Consider the following 17,511-nt stretch of genomic DNA (forward strand, 5'->3'; position numbering starts at 1 on the left):
TCCCCGTGTCCAGGCTTTATGATTTCCGGCTGGATCGTCTTCACAGGCTGTCCTGTGCTGGGTCAGCCTTGCCCTGGCCCAAGAGGCTGGGGACAAGGCCAGGCGTGTCCCAGCTTTCAGGCCTTCACCACGGACGGGCCTGCGGTGTGCACTTCACACACATGTCTGTGATAGCTCCACTCACCCCAGGCCTTGGAATGCATCTCCCCATTCTACAGATGAGAAAATGGAGTTCCAAAGCCACCTGCTAGTGTGGAAGAGCAGGGCCACAAAGCCTGGGTGGCTTTAGGTCCCCGTGTGCTTTCCTTCAAATCAGATTCTTGGGCTGGCCCATCCCCTCCCCCAGAGTAAACTCTCTGGGGGAAGAAGGACCATCCTGAGTTGAATGAGAGCAGACAGACCATCCTGGGGCATTTCCTCAAGGCTGAACCTTGCAACATTCTATCATCTTCACGGAAGAGAGGCTCAGATGGAGCCCCTGTGGACTGCTCTCTGCTTCCTCTGCCCTGCCCCCACTGGGACATTTCTACCCCTCGGACTTTATCCTTCTAAAGCTCCATGGGCATCCAATCCCTTCTTATGTCACTGCTGGCCAGTGATCACAGGTTGGAAGTGGCCTCCTGCCTGACCTCGCTGGCTATCACCATTACCGCCATCCGGGCTCTGAGGGCAGCCTGGGGGTGGTGAGGGGCCATGGGGAGTGGGGGGTAGGTGTGACCCCCATAGCCTGCTCCAGGCTTGGAAGTGCAGGTTGGGAGAAGGCTGGGCAGAAGAGCTTGGAGGAGCTGCCTCCTCCAAGGACTCCCAGGATGGACTTCTGTGCTGCCCCGACTCACCCCTCGAGGATGCTGGTCCCCACTCTGGAGAGGACGAGGGGCCTCTCTCAGGGACCTGCTGCTGAGGCCAGGGTCCCAGGGACCAGGTCTGGCCAGGCTCCCTAGCTAGTCCCCAGCAGGCCGCCCTTGTCTGTTCCTTCCCAAGCTTGCCCCAACTTTCCACCTGATCTCAGCTGATGGCAGCTCCATCCTTCCAGCTGCCCAAGCCACAAGCCTTGGCATCATCCCTGCCTTCTCTGTCTCACACACCCGACATCCAACCCATCAGGATTTCCTGTTGGCTCTGCCTTCAAAATACCTCAGAAGACCAAATATTTCTCACCACTTCCACTGCCGCCATCCTGGCCAGGCCACCGTCATCTCTCCCCTGGATTACTGCCACGGCCTCCCAACCTTCCCCCTGCTTGCACTTCCCCTCCCCTGGACAGGGTGATCCTTTCATAATGGGTCAGATGATGTCATTCTTCTGTCCAAAGCCCTCCAGCACCTCCCATTTCATTCTAAATAAAGGCCCATGGCTTTTCAAAGGCTGCATGCGTTCTACCCCATGCAGTCTGGCCTCAACTCCTGCACTTCCAGTCCCCTCCTCTGCTCCAGCCACTCTGCGCTCCTTGTGGTTCCTCGTGTCCCAGGCACTCTCCCACCACAGGACCTGTGCACTGCTGCTCCAACCTCTGCTTGGAATGTTCTGCAGACGTCTGCCTGGCTAGCCCCAACTTCCTTCAAACATCACCACAGTTGGCCTACTTTCAGCCAGCTTGTTTAAGTTGTCATCTGGGTCTTCTCTTCTCTCTGAGTCCGGGCCCTCCTAATCCCCTTCCCTTTCCACTTCTTTTTCTCCATGTGTACATCACCAGGGTAATATATAAAGCCGGCTCATGTATTATGCTTCTGGTTCCCAGTCACCTTTCTCCACGCAGGCAGCGACTTTGTCTATTTTGTTCCCTGAGGTCCGCAGCGTCTGCTCTAGCACCTGCATATAGTAGATGCTCGGCAGTTTTTAAAAACTGCATGAATTGAACATGGAAACACCTTTCTCCAGATCTTGAGGCCTGAAGTACACCATTTCCATGGGGTGTGGGAATGGGGTCAGGGGGCACGGCCAGTGTCAGGAAAGCTGGATTCCAGCACTACTTCCTTCTTTTTCTTGGGCCAGGCCCTTCTCCGCTGGGACCCTCAGTTTTCCTCTCCACAGGCTGATTCTCCAATCTTGGGAATTTCAGGCCCTGAGGCCTGGCCTCAGCTAAGTTTTCCAAGGTGGCAGCGGGTGGGAGGCGGGTGGGAGGGGTGTGGGCTTCCCCAGACATCTTTGCAGACTCTATCTGGCCTGCCCTGGGGAAGTCAGTCCCATGAAGCTGCAGGAACAGGTGGGTGAGGGGGCCAGGGCGGAGCTGCCAGGCTCCCAGGGCTTCCCACAGCCCCTTAGCAGGGAGGCCCCACGGTCCTTTCCGTCACCTCAGGGAGGCTCTGAGGGCCCCAGGCTATAAGCACACCCAGAGCCCCTCCCTGACTGCCACCCCAGCACCCTTTACCCCAGCATTGACATCTTTTCAGCCGCTTGTGGTGGCTTGGAGTCACCTGTGAGGAGGCCCACCCATGAGGCTCTGTGTCCACACGCGTACTCTAGCTCAGGGGGCCACTCAAGCTTGACCTCCCACCAAGGCCTGACCCTGGCCAGGTCCACTGGCCGTCGAGCCCCGCCTTGGGCCTCTGGGGCTGCTGTAAGGACTGAGCACAGGCCTAAGCTACAACTCTAGGAAGCACAGCCCCTGCAGGTGGGCAGAGCCTGATACCAAGCCCAGAAGCCATGGGCGTCTTCTGGAAAGCTTTTCCCAGCTTGCACATCCTGACCCACATTCTGTTGTGGGAGAAGCACCACAGCCAGATGGTAAGCCCTCACTTGGGCCCTTCGCCGTGTTCCCTCTGCCCTCAGGGAGCACAGATCCAAGGCTGCCCCGCACCCTGAGCCTCAATTCTCCCCCCGTCACCCTCTGGTTACTCTCCCACTTGACTGTACTCAGGAGCCCCGCAAGACCCCCAACTCACCCTGCTTGCACCCAACAAGGTTCCGGGGCCTGGGGAGCTGTGGGGAAGGGGCTGCATTCCATCTGCCCACCGGGTGCCCAGAGGACATGCCAGCCTCCTACCCCAGGCCCCTCTGGACACATCAGAGACTGGCACGGCCTGCCAGCTACCAGATGACCCAGGGAAGCTGGCCGGAACCCCTCACCCAGCCCATGTTCATGGCTTTCCTCCTCACAGGTGACTCCATCCCGACTCATCCTCCCCATTGTGGTACCTTCTACCTGAGCCAGGACGACCTCCCACCTGCCCAGCACCCCTTCCCCAACCCCATGCCCTCTGGCCTTTGGTTCACTTCATCCCCTCTCATGTGTAGACACGTAGGCTCTTAACTGGCCATGTGTGTAGTGGTCCTGACGGACACTTCACAAGGTGCCGTGGTGAGGGCTGTAATACAGGCTCATCAGCACCCGACTTCTGGCAGTCCTGAGAGGGTGAGAACTCACTCCCGCCCTGGCTCACAGCCCTGCCAGGACTGTATGCACTGACCCCCACAGTGAGTCCAGTTTCTCCCAGGAGCAGGGCCTAGACTTCCCTGTGTCCCTGGCTGGGGGTTCTGATTGCCTCCCTTCTGTGACCTCAGACTCAGATCTCCTGCCCCTCCGCCTGCCTTGCAGCACAGCCAAGAGCCTCCACGTCAGCCTGTGGAACTCCCGCCACCTGTCCTGTCCTCCGATCCCTCAGCCTCAGTTCCTTCTCCCACTGGCAAAGGGCTCCCCCTCCCCTCTCTTCCCTCAGGGGCCACACTCACGTCCACGATGAGGAAATCAAGCCAGCACCAGGCGTTGGTGAAGTACTTCTTGAAGCCGTAGGCCACCCACTTGAGGAGCATCTCCAGCACGAAGACGTAGGTGAACATCTTGTCGGCGTACTCCAGCAGGACCTTGATGGTCTTCCGTTCCTCCAGGTAGATGTCCTCAAAGGCCTGCAGACCAGGGTGGGCAAGGCAGACATGGCGTCCTGACCCAGCCGGTCCCAGCCTACATGAGCCTTCATCCCTGACAGCATCCCTCCCCCAGGAGGCCAGGGCGGAGGAGGCTGCACAGTGGAGGGGCTTCCGCGGCATGCTCTCTGAGCCCCGTGGGCACCACTGCTGGGTCAGGAAATGGTGTTACGTGGTGTATGGACAACAAGGAAGAATGTGCAGTGAGAATGCTTCCACCTTCACTTTGAAGAGCAAGTCTCAGTTCAGGGCTAGTGCATCCATCATGAAGATCTCTCTAAAACAGCTCACAGCCTATTGTCGGAAACAGCACACATCTATCTCCCCCTGCCCACCCCACTGTGTTTTTACTGTCTTCACTTTGGGCACTTACCTACTTTTCATAGGAAACAATATTGGTTTCCAATGACAACAATCATTCAAAGTTTCCCTTTACAATAAATTTATTCAAACAAACAAAAAACCAGTGAGTGTTTATATTTAATGCAAAATTGCACAGAAGTGATAGTGAAGGCAGTCTGTAGATATGAAGATTAGGAAACACAGGACTAGACAAAGTCAGACCTTCTGCAATCGTCAGAATCTGGGAGTCAGTCTGTCTAACAAGCTAGCTGTTGGTCTTTCCCCACCTCCTCACTCCTGCCTCAACCCAAATCCCTGGGCTGAGAGAGACTCGAATGGCCTCTGCTGCCCTCTTCCAACTCCAGGCTTCCGATATGTATCTGCCCCTCCCCCAGGATGTGCTCTGAGGCTCCCAGTCTAGGCAACTGAACGCGTCACTGAGGGCCCTGGGGAGTGCCTCCGTCTTTCGCTCTGGGCCTCCCTGTGCGACTGCAGGGCCTCTGTGAGCTGCAGTGATCCAGGGGCCCAAGCCATCAGCAGTGCCCAAGGACGCACTGCCCAGGCGACACGTGGTTAACCTGGTCTGTGTAGGTGGGACAAAAGGATAATTCAGGTCCCCAGGTGGGGTTTGCGGATTCTTCAAGATAAAAAGCAGGCATTTTTTTTTCTGATTATAAAAATATGTGTCTTTGATAAAAAAATGAAATAATACAGAAATTATAAAAAAGAGAATAAACAACAATAACAACAACCTCCATTCCCACAAATAACCCAATCGAAAAATGGGCAGAAGACATAAATAGACATTTCTCCAAAGAAGACATACAGATGGCTAGCAAATACATGAAAATATGCTCAACATCACTCATTATTAGAGAAATGCAAATTAAAACTACAGTGAGGTACCACCTCACGCCAATCAGAATGGCCATCATTAAAAAGTGTACCAATAACAAATGCTGGAGAGAGTATGGAGAAAAGGAAACCATCCTACACGCTTGGTGGAACTGTAAGTTGGCGCAGCCACTGTGGAAAAGAATGCAGAGGTTCCTCAGAAAACCAAAAATAGAACTGTCATACGATCCAGCAATCCCACTCCTGGGCAAAGACCCAGACAAAACTCTAACTCAAAAAGGTAAATGTACCCTCTATGTTCATAGCAGCGCTATTCACAACAGCCAAGACATGGAAACAAAAATGTCCATCAACAGACGAATGGATAAAGAAGATGTGGTGCATATTTACAATGGAATATTAGACCGAAAAAGGAATGAAATTGGGTCATTTGTAGTGATGTGGATGGACCTTAAGTCTGTCATACACAATGAAGTAAATCAGAAAAACAAATACCAAGTATTAACGATATATATGGAATCTAGAAAAATGGTGCAGGGCAATACTCTTTGTAGGGCAGTAACAGAGATGCAGACGTAGAGAATGGACATGTGGAAAAGGTGGTGGTGGGGACAAGGGAAGGGTGGAACAAACTGGGAGACATATACACATACATGGCATTGACATATATACATACATGGCATTGACATATACACATACATGGCATTGACATATACACATACATGGCATTGACATATATACATACATGGCATGGACATATATACACTACCATGTGTGAAACAGCTAGCCAAAGCAGTCTTAAGAAAGAAAAACAGCTGGTGCAATCAAGCTCCCTGACTTCAGCCTACATTACAAAGCTACAGAAATCAAAACAGTATGGTACTAGCACCACAAAAATAGGAATATAGATCAATAGAACAAGACAGCCCAGGAATAAGCTCACACACCTCTGGTCAATTAATCTACAACAAAAGAGGCAATACTATACAATGGAGAAAAGACAGTCTCTTCCATAAGTGATGCTGGGAAACTGGACAGCTACATGTCAAAGAACGAAATTTAGAACATTCTCTAACACGATACACAAAAATAAACTAAAAATGTATTAAATACCTAAATGTAAGATCAGATACTTTAAAACTTTTAGAGGAAAACATAGGCAGAACACTCTTTGACATAAATCGTGGCAATATATTTTTGGATCCACCTTTTAGAGTAATGAGAATAAAACAAAAACAAACAAATAGGACCTAATTATACACAAAAGGATTTGCACAGCAAAGGAAACCATAAACAAAGCCAAAAGGCAACCCACAGGATAGGAGAAAATATTTGCAAACAAAGTGACCAACAAGGGATTCATCTCCAAAATATACAAACAGCTCATTCAACTCAATATGCCCCCTGAAATAGACACTTCCAAACAAAGCACACATATGGCCAGAACGCACGTGAAAGGGTGCTCCACATCACTAATTATTAGAGTAACGCGAATAGAAACCACAGTGAAACCAGCATCAATCACCTCACACTGTTAGAATGGCCATTACCAAAAAGCCTACAAACGATAAATGCTGGAGAGGGTGTGGAAAAAAGGGAACCCTCCCACACTGTTGGTGGGAATATAAATTGGTACAACAACTATGTATTCAGTATTGAGGTTACTTAAAAAGTAAAAGCTAATCCAGCAATTCCACTCTTGGGCATATAGCTGAAGAAAACTATAATTTGAAAAGATGCAAGCACCCCGATGTTCACCACAGCACTATTTACAACAGCCAAGACATGGAAACGACCTAAATGTTAACTGACAGAGGAATACATATACACAATGGAATATTACTCAGCCATAAAAAAGAATAAAAATTCCATTTGCCTCATGGATGGGCCATGGAGATTATCACAGTAGGTTAAGGCAGAGAAAGACAAATATCATATGTTATCACTTAAATGTGGAATCTAAAAAAAAAAAACAACAAAATGATACAAATGAATTATTTATAAAACAGAAACAGATTCAGACACAAAAAACAAACTTATGGTTGCCAAAGGGAAAGGTAGGGGGGGTGCATAAATTAGGAGTTTGGGATTAACATGTACATACTATTCTATATAAAACAGATAATCAACAAGAACCAGCTGTATAGCACAGGGAACTCTACTCAATATTCTGTAATAAGCTATATGAGAAGAGAATCTGAAAAAGAATATGGATATATGTATATTTAGAGCTGAATCACTTTGCTGTACATCTGAAACTAACACAACATTATAAATGAACTATATTCCAATATAAAATAAAAATTTAATTTAAAAAAGACTACAAAAAGTTAAAAACAAAAAGAATGAGGTACACATGTAAAAGAAAGTAAAAGAAAGCCCTTGCCTATTCCAAAGGCCAGAAAAAAATGACCTTTCTTTTCTATTTCTTTCCTTCTTGTTTCATTGTTTTGCATCATAATTTAAAAAATCTAATATATTTTGGTAAGGAGTAAATATCTATTTTAATATTTTTTCTAGAGTGACTCGTCAAGTTTCCTAACACTTTATTAAAGAACCCACTCTAAATCCACAGAGTAGAAGTCAACACTACAATCTGCTGCTGCTGCTGCTAAGTCACTTCAGTCGTGTTTGACTCTGTGCGACCCCATAGACGGCAGCCCACCAGGCTCCCCGTCCCTGAGATTCTCCAGGCAAGAACACTGGAGTGGGTTGCCATTTCCTTCTCCAATGCGTGAAAGTAAAAAGTGAAAGTGAAGTCGCTCAGTCGTGTCCAACCCTCAGTGATCCCATGGACTGCAGCCTACTAGGCTCCTCCATCCATGGGATTTTCCAGGCAAGAGTACTGGAGTGGGGTGCCATTGCCTTCTCTGATAATCTACTACACTTCTATATTTGCTTACGACTTCTGTGTGGTTCCATTGCTCTCCTGGTCGATTCCTGAATTAGTGTCACACAAATTTTCCTAGTCACTTTTCATAATTTTTAAGATACATTTAAACAACGTTTTGTCAAATTCCCTTTAAAATATTAGAAATTTATTACTGCATTGAGTTTATCAACTGTTTTAGGAACTAATTCAGTCTTTCTGCTCAAGGCTGGAGTATATTTGTAGTGTGTTTATCTGTTTGTCTTCCTTTACACTCCAAAGGAAAGTTTAATAGTTTTCTTCATGTATCTGTTATACATTTCATGTTATATTTATTCTCAGTTATTTTATGGTTACAATGCCTGGCATCTAAGGACTATTGGAGAAATGTTACTTGTGACTAAATGTTTCTATTACAACAGCAACAATTATTTGTACATTTGTTTTATAACTAGCCATATTATATGGCTATGCTATGCTATGCTAAGTCGCTTCAGTCGTGTCTGACTCTGTGCGACCCCACAGACGGAAGCCCACCAGGCTCCCCTGTCCCTGGGATTCTCCAGGCAAGAACACTGGAGTGGGTTGCCATTTCCTTCTCCAATGCATGAAAGTGAAAAGTGAAAAGTGAAAGTGAAGTCGCCTAGTCGTGTCCGACTCTTAGCGACCCCATGGACTGCAGCCTACCAGGCTCCTCCGTCCATGGGATTTTCCAGGCAAGAGTACTGGAGTGGGGTGCCATTGCCTTCTCGGATTATATGGCTATATATATTATATTATATTATACGGAGAAGGCAATGGCAATTCACTCTAGTACTCTTGCCTGGAGAATCCCAGGGACAGGGGAGCCTGGTGGGCTGCCGTCTATGGGGTCGCACAGAGTCGGACACGACTGAAGCAACTTAGCAGCAGCAGCAGCATATTATATTATATATAATGGCTATACATATATATAATATTATATATTATATATAGCTATATATATTATATATTATATATAGCTATATATATTATATATATAATATTGCCATATTATATTATATTATATGGCTAGTTATAAAACAAATGTACAAATAATTGTTGCTGTTGTAATAGAAACATTTAGTCACAAGTAACATTTCTCCAATAGTCCTTAGATGCCAGGCATTGTAACCATAAAATAACTGAGAATAAATATAACATGAAATGTATAATAGATATATGAAGAAAACTATTAAACTTTCCTTTGGAGTGTAAAGGAAGACAAACAGATAAACACACTACAAATATACTCGAGCCTTCGAAAAAGCAAGAGAGTTCCAGAAAAACATCTACTTCTGCTTTATTGACTATGCCAAAGCCTTTGACTGTGTGGATCACAATAAACTGTGGAAAATTCTGAAAGAGATAGGAATACCAGACCACCTGACCTGCCTCTTGAGAAACCTGTATGCAGGTCAGGAAGCAACAGTTAGAACTGGACATGGAACAACAGACTGGTTCCAAATAGGAAAAGGAGTACGCCAAGGCTGTATATTGTCATCCTGCTTATTTAACTTATATGCAGAGTACATCATGAGAAACGCTGGGCTGGAAGAAGCACAAGCTGGAATCAAGATTGCGAGGAGAAATATCAATAATCTCAGATATGCAGATGACACCATCCTTATGGCAGAAAGTGAAGAGGAACCAAAAAGCCTCTTGATGAAAGTGTAAGTGGAGAGTGAAAAAGTTGGCTTAAAGCTCAACATTCAGAAAACGAAGATCATGGCATCGGGTCTCATCACTTCATGGGAAACAGATGGGGAAACAGTGGAAACAGTGTCAGACTTTATTTTTTTGGGCTCCAAAATCACTGCAGATGGTGACTGCAGCCATGAAATTAAAAGATGCTTACTCCTTGGAAGAAAAGTTATGATCAACCTAGATAGCATATTCAAAAGCAGAGGTCAACAAAGGTCCGTCTAGTCAAGGCTATGGTTTTTCCAGTGGTCATGTATGGATGTGACAGTTGGACTGTGAAGAAGGCTGAGCGCCGAAGAATTGATGCTTTTGAACTGTGGTGTTGGAGAAGACTCTTGAGAGTCCCTTGGACTGCAAGGAGATCCAACCAGTCCATTCTGAAGGAGATCAGCCCTGGGATTTCTTTAAAAGGAATGATGCTAAAGCTGAAACTCCAGTACTTTGGCCACCTGATGTGAAGAGTTGACTCATTGGAAAAGACCCTGATGCTGGGAGGGATTGGGGGCAGGAGGAGAAGGGGACAACAGAGGATGAGATGGCTGGATGGCATCACTGACTCAATGGACGTGAGTCTGGGTGAACTCCGGGAGTTGGTGATGGACAGGGGGGCCTGGCGTGCTGCGATTCATGGGGTCGCAAAGAGTCGGAGACGACTGAGGGACTGAACTGAACTGAATGAGTGTTAAATTTTCTCTAAGCAACCATTATCTACAAGTAATGATATGCTTGTATTATTTTAAACTCATTTTATACTTGATTCTATTAACTTCAGTTCTTCTATTTTCCTATTTTTATGCTGCATGTTTGGTTTTCTTGATTAACTGCACTGGCTAGTCCTTCAAAGTCATTATTAAATAATGAAAAACAGCTAAAAGGTAGTTAAATTATCTTTTTTTATCCTTGACTTTAATAAAATGTTTCTAGTGCTTTACTTACTACTAATGATGATGTAGAAGTTAACTTGAAATTAAGTTTTTCATTAAGTAAAGGAAATCTATTTTATTTCTATTTTTACCAAAGTTTTAAAAATCAAGCATTCACTGAGATAATTATATGGCTTTTCATCTTTGTCTGATTCATGTAAATAGATTTCCTAACAGGGCATCCTTCTGACTTTTTAGGATATACCTCGCTGTGACTCATTTAATCTTTTAAATATTTTACTGAATCATATTTGCATGTATTTTAATATTTTTGCATCACTACTCACAAGTATAGAGTATGAAAACTAGTGTGTTGTTTTACTTTTGGTAATACTTAAGGTTTTTAAAAATCAGCACTGTTAGCTTTCATAAAAATAATTTATAGATTTTCCATCTGTTTTTCATACTCCAGAAGATTTTTAAATAGAATTTAAATTATTTTCTTCCTTGAAAATATGAAAGAATCCACTCTTGGAGATGTAAGAGATTAGATAAGCTAGTGGTTTATTGATCACTTTAATTTCTCAAGGAATCAGCTTTGGAATTTTATCAATTTTACTGTTTATTTTCTAATTCATTAATTTGTGTTTTTATTATTTCCTTTGCTTTCTTTACAATTATTTTGTTGTTATATTTCTAATTTCTTGAGTTAATAAATTTATTCTTTCTATTTAACAAGGAAAATGTTTAAGTCTATGAATTTTAGTCATTACAGCTTTGGCTATATCCCACATAAAGTATTAGCAATATTGTTACTTTCTAGTTTCTTCACCTGCCCCAAGTCAAAGTTTTTTCTCTACCTCTATTTTTCCTTTCTTATTTTTTTAGATATCAGGAGGACAAAACTGGTTGAATCATAATCTTTGATGACACACCCCCATATTTGGTTCATGAATAGTTTCTTTACTTCTTTCAGTTCAGTCGCCCAGTCGTGTCTGACTCTTCGCGACCCCGTTGGACCTTCTTTTTTTATCTGAAGATTTTCACCTTGAGTTCAACATTTGTTTGTTTAACATTAACAAACAAAAGCACTTTGATTTTTGTTGTCCTTATTTACACTTTCCTGCTATATCTTACTATTTCACTTTTAATATTTCCGAGTCACAGAGTTTCAGGGTTGTACTTTGAGAACACACGGCTGTAGTTTTTTGTTTTTTTTCTGATCCACTTAGAATCCTTTCCTTTTAAAATGATGAATTTTATCCAATTACATTTATTAATAAAACACATGTCTGATCTTGTCTTTGCCATATTATTTTGTTTCCTGATTTAATGCTTCCTGGTTCCTTCTTTTCTCCATATCTTTTTTGCTGTAAAATCTGTGTTCTCAAAAGAAATTTTTTTTCCCTTCAGCAATTTCAAAGTGATACATAGTCTGCTTTCTGTTAAACAAGTTTATAACTTTAAATAACACACTCTGACTTATTTTTCTCAATATATCATTGATGTGGTTTTTTTTTTTAAACAGTGCTTGGCTGTCTACCCTGATGAGATTCACCATTTGCTTGCCAAAACACCTCCTCACTTATGCCAGGCTGAGCTTTTCCTCCACAGCCCAGACTAAATGGCTCTGGCTGCCCTTGTTTGTGGCTGTTTAAAAACAAAACTCGTTAACATATTGTCAAATCCTCCTTCTCTGAAGCCTACAGAGATTTGGCTCTAGCCGATGGTAAAACAGCATGTAGCCAGCAAGCAGCGGCTCCAGGCCCACTCTGGAACAGCGACAGGATAGTACAGGGTGGGCGGGAGGCCCAGAGGTTTAGAAGTGACAGCCGCAGTGTCTCCCCGTGGCTGGCCCCAGAGGAGGCAGCATGTGGACTGTGTTAGTTGCTTGGTCGTGTCCGACTCTTTGCGACCCCATGGGCTGTAGCCCGCCAGGCTTCTCTATCCATGGAATTCTCCAGGCAAGAATACTGCAGTGGGTAGCCATACCCTTCTCCAGAGGAACTTCCCAACCCAGGGATCGAACCCTGGTCTCCTGCCTTGCAGGCAGATTCTTTACCATTTGAGCTACAGGGAAGTCTCAAAGGCAGCAGCAGCATGAGCTGGAGGCAAACAGCCTGGGATCAGAGTAGCCCTCTCACTCTCCCTATCTATAGTCCAAAGCACTCCTTGTTAGTTGCTCATTCATGGGGCTCTCATCTCCCCAACAATACTGGGTTCTTGCTCCTTCTGGGCTAGTGAAGTTTCTGTTTCCTCTGCCTTCTTGATCACCCCTCTCCCTGTTCACAAGTACCTTTCACAACTCTCTCCTTCTAGAAGGGCTCCAAGAGATGAGTAGGGTGCTTGGGAACCAGTTGGGGCATCTCCAGAGGCCCTCGCTGTTCCTCCTGGTCTCACCAAACCTCCCTGTTTTCCGTAGTCCAGCTCCATCTGCTTCCTCTAAGGAGTCTTCCTGATTGTTCTAGTTCCCCCTGACCTTCCATCACTCTGAATCACCTACTCCATTCTTTTTCTCCTCTCTCTGGAGCTGATCTCTGACTATCTCAAACCTGCTGAATCTAGTTTCCCCAACTAGACTAGGAGTCCCTGAGGCCAGAGCCGGGGTCTCTTCCTCCTATTGCCCCTCCACGCATCACAGGACCAGTAGATACAAGGAGAGCTTAGTAAAGATCTATTGAACAAATGGAAAGTCAAGACAAAGGACTTAGAATCTGACTCTCTGGGCTCAAATGCCACATCTGCTGCTTGTGAATGGTGGGGCTTTGGACAAGTTACTTAATGTTTCAACAAAGGGTTGCTATGGGGATTAAATGTGATAATGTGTGAACTACATAGCTTGGCCTCTAGCCCTAGAAGACATGGAAGGAGTGGAGCTACCAGTGTACGATAGCCTGCATTAACTGCACTGAACCAGTCTGATGGCATGTCTGATGCTGTGTGCAGGTGGGTATGTCACCAGGGCTTAGGTGTAGGTGGTTGGTGACCTGAGATTATGCCAGCTGTACACTGGGATCTGGGAAAATCACTTCCCTTTGTGGAACAAGGAAGCCTGGACAGATGACCTCTGCCATGATCCCTTTCTGCTCTGACCTCTGTATGTGCTGTGGGTGTTGACAGTTTGTGAGTTGGTCCTCATTTGGGGCCCTGGGGGGTTTCATTTTCAGCAGAGGGCTCTGCCCCAGTTTCTAACCTGGCTTTCCAGCTGGAGATGTCCTTTCTCTGCCTACCCCTTCTACTTCATGCCCCCCTGCCCACCCTCTACCCCCAGGAGGGTACCAGTGCGCCACTGCTGAGCAGGATCATGAAGATGATGAACGTCTCGAACCAGCTGTGCTCCACGATGCGGTAGCAGGTCTTGCGCAGCCTCCACCAGACCTTCCCGTGGGCCTGTGTGGTGTCCACGGTGCAGCAGGGACAGCGGCGGACACAGCCTGTGGGGGAGGGAGAGGGCTCAGACCCAGCCCGGCACCTGCGAACACCCACATCTGATAGCAGGAAGTTGGACACTTGAAAGGATGACTGAAAGTGGTTACAATGATGGATAATGAACTGGGCCACGTTGGGGGCGGGGCCACGGTGGGGGGTGACGACCATGTGAACTGCCCTCAGGAGGCTGCAGGCGGCAGGTACTCCATGCAGAGGGTGGATGGACTAGGCTACCAGTAAGTAGATGAAGGGCCTGGCAGGTCTGGGCCGGGCTCCAGCTTGTCCCGGGCTCACCCGGGCAACTCATCCCCTGGGGGAATGTTCCAGAATCCCCTGGGGTGCTCGGTCCCTGGACTTTCTCCATGTTTGCAGTTTCTGAGCCTTGGGAAGGGCAGACTTCTCACTGACAGTCCTAAAGGGTGTGCCACATGGAAGACAAACCCTCATTTTATCCCCGGCTGCCCTCCAAATATACCATGGATTCATAAAAGCTCCAGATGCTGTCACCAACATGGCCACATGTCACACCCACCTTGAATGTTTACAGAGGGCCTACTACGTGCCAAGCACTGTGCCACAGCCTGAGGGGATGGGGGAATTAGACCAGTCCCTGCTGCTATGGGGGCCCCCAGTCATACCACCACGCCACAAACGCAGCCGACCCACATCGGTCCAGCCAAACACATCTGAAGGCACACCTGCCGTAACTCACGTCACGGGCAGGTGGGGAGGCCCCCAGGGTCTTGAGGAATAGGGAAAGAATAACAGGCATCCGGGTCAGAGCGGGATGTGATACAGCAGCTGTGGGTCCTCCTGCCCCTCTGCGCAGGGCTGAGGCTGGGCCGTAGTGCCAGCCGGGGCCGTACCTTCAGTGAAGCAGTCCTCTGGATCTTTGACATCCTCTCCGAGGTCAGGGATCTGCTCCAGGAGGTCAGCAGTGTTGGTCATATCTGCCGTGCTCCCCTCAGAGTAACTGTCTTCGGGAAGCTGCAGGCAGGATTGTAAGGTGGGGAGGGTGAGCGCATGAGTGTGGGCTCTGTAGCAGCCTCCAGCCTGGGGCTCCCACAGTGGAGGTGCCTAGGCCATCCCCTCCACAGCACACCTGGGGAATCTGAGCCCAGTGGGGTGGGAACCTGCCACAAAGGTCATTGAGGCTGGGCCTTAGGGCCCCTGGATCTGTGATTCTGGGCTGCTGGTGTCTAGAGCAGGGGTGCAGGGGTGGGACAAGGGTTCTGGGAAAACCCCAGGAATGGGGAAGGCATCCAGGTGGAAGTGAAACAGGCACGAGGAGCAACAGGGACACACACTGGGATGTGGACACAGTGGCAGCCCAGCACACACGCAGGAAACAGGCAGGCCACGCCCAGAACAGTCAGCGCCAGGGTCAGAGGCACACACAGGCACCGGGTCAGACATGCAAAGAGCAGGCCAGGGACCCCAGCCCACATTTCTCACTCAGTTCATACGGGTGCCGGTGTGAGGCATACAGCCTAGAGCAAGAAGGTGCCGGAACTTTCCCTGCCTGGTCACGCGGGCTTCTGTGGCCCTGATCCCGCATAACCTGATGACGACGGGTATGTACCACTGCCCTAGGAGCACCTGTGTGTGTCACATGTGGGCACCTGTACAGGTGTGCTGTAGTTCTGCCCAGTTCCCCTCTTTGGGCCAGTGCACCTGTCTCCAGCTGCTGCGAATACTGTTTAGCCGACCCCGTCTCCAGAAAAGTGTCTTTAGCCAGGGACCTGCCATCCTTGGAAATAGCTTGGGGGTTACAACCCAAGTCCAGGGTGGCTGACACCCAGTGACTGACTGATATGGAAGAGACCCGGCTGAGGCTGGAGTCCAGCCAGCATAACATCTGGAGCTGCTTCTTTTGCCTTAGCCTGCTTTTCTCACTTCCTTATGGGTCTCTCCTGAGGGCACCTTCTCAATGAATCATTTGCACAGGAAGCCGGGCTCTGGCTCTGCCTCTGGGAATCCACCTTAATGACAAGTATGGCAGGGAAGAGGGTTCTGGGGAGGAGGGCAGCCTTCATTTGCTTCAGATCACATCTACAACACCCAGCTCAGTTGTCCACCTCATGCTGCTGAGGCTCCGCTCCTCTGAGGAGAGCTGGTTTGAGTTCTTGGGCAGCCTTGGCTCTCAAAGCTGCCTTCTTTTCTCTTCCTTCCACAACTCGGTCCACTGCTGTCTCAAAGTCCTCTTTAACCTTGAGACTGGCCGTAAGGAGTAACTGGATCCTGGTGAAAATGTAGAGAGTGCCCCTGCGTGCAGGGTGGCTTCTGTGGCTCTGAGGGTCGCGTCCTCACTCCAGCTTCGTTGTGCAGTGCTGAGCTGGGAAAGTCACAGTTGAGGGACTTTGTGTGCCTTTTCTTTTCAGACACTAGAGCTTTCACGTGTGACGACAAGTTCTCAGGATTTCCCGGGCAAGTGAGATGAGGAGTCCTTCTCCTAGGAAAGTCCCAGCCCACCTGGCTGTCTCCTCATTTCCACTGGGACTTGATCTGAAGAGGTGATGAAGGTACCAGACTTGCTCAAAGGTCAGCATTCCAGTACGGGAGCCCCTTCTGTCCATGACCTTCTGTCCCTCCCGTGTCTTCCTGTTCCCCCTGCCTTGGTGTATCAGACTGTCCAGGAGGACAAGTGTGACATGTACAGTCAGGGCAATGATTCCATTAGGCCCTTGTACTCCCAAACTGGCCGTGAAAACAAAGCTTCCCATGGGCCCATCCCATGAAAGGAACGAGACAAAGGAGAAATGTTGTCTTGGAGCAAGTCACAGCTGCCGGACTGAGGCTGAGGTCAGGCTGCAGGACAAGGGCCCTGGGCATGGTCTCTGAGCACATGACCTCCACCTTCCTGGGTGCTTGGCAGAGCAGGGGTGGCGTGTAGCCAGTAGCGCCACAGTCCAGTTAGCTCAGGGGCTGCAAACCCAAATGCTTACGGGGCCAGGCAGGTGATGGAATGAAGGCAGGCAGGTGAGATCTGGCCAATCGCAGCATTCTGGCCAGTCAAGGGGGCGGTTACATTCTTCAGCAGGGAGGCTCTTCTTCCAATGTTTTTTTTCAAGAGAAGCCAGAATGCAGACTTTTTACAGAAAAGCCTCTGGATTTTAAATGTTGGTCATTGTTATTTTGTTGTTCAGTAGGTCAGTTGTGTCTGACTCTTTGTGACCCCATGGACTGCAGCACACCAGGCTTCCCTGTCCTTCACCATCTCCTGGAGCTTGCTCAAACTCATATCCATTGAGTCAGTGATGCCATCCAACCATCTCATCCTCTGTCATCCCCTTCTCCTGCCTTCAATCTTTCCCAGCATCAGGGTCTTTTCCAATGAGTCGGCTCTTCGTATCAGTGGCCAAAGTATTGGTAATGAGCTCAAATTAAAACTCTTTTGTGTCCAGAACAAATTCCCCTGACAGGCCTTGTATTCGCCGCCTCAGCTTCCATCCAGGTGAGAAGCGGCTAGTGGCTCGAGTGTTGAGAGCCTGTGCTCAGAGCTCCCCCAGTCCCCCAGGATGGGCTGACTCACAGGACAGACTTTTGCCAACAGGACCAAAGCACAGGAAC

At 47.7% G+C, this 17,511-nt stretch overlaps 1 protein-coding gene across 11 annotated transcripts in view; it reads right to left on the bottom strand.

Annotated features, from left to right (window-relative positions):
• The window catches only part of SCN5A (sodium voltage-gated channel alpha subunit 5), a 108,044-nt gene that overhangs the window by 17,770 nt on the left and 72,763 nt on the right, over nt 1–17,511 (bottom strand). For all 11 annotated transcript variants that reach the window (XM_086365961.1, XM_086365963.1, XM_086365959.1 and 8 more), the window contains 3 exons: nt 14,808–14,928; nt 13,792–13,946; nt 3,670–3,843 (listed from right to left, as the gene is read on the bottom strand). In XM_086365961.1, the coding sequence (XP_086222087.1) occupies nt 3,670–3,843; nt 13,792–13,946; nt 14,808–14,928 (450 nt within the window). The remainder of the gene's footprint in view (nt 1–3,669; nt 3,844–13,791; nt 13,947–14,807; nt 14,929–17,511) is intronic.

Source organism: Bos grunniens, chromosome 22, assembly GCF_055505025.1.
Source record: "Bos grunniens cultivar Pamir isolate PY7600 chromosome 22, Bosgru_T2T1.0, whole genome shotgun sequence".
In the NCBI taxonomy this organism is placed as follows: domain Eukaryota; kingdom Metazoa; phylum Chordata; class Mammalia; order Artiodactyla; family Bovidae; genus Bos; species Bos grunniens.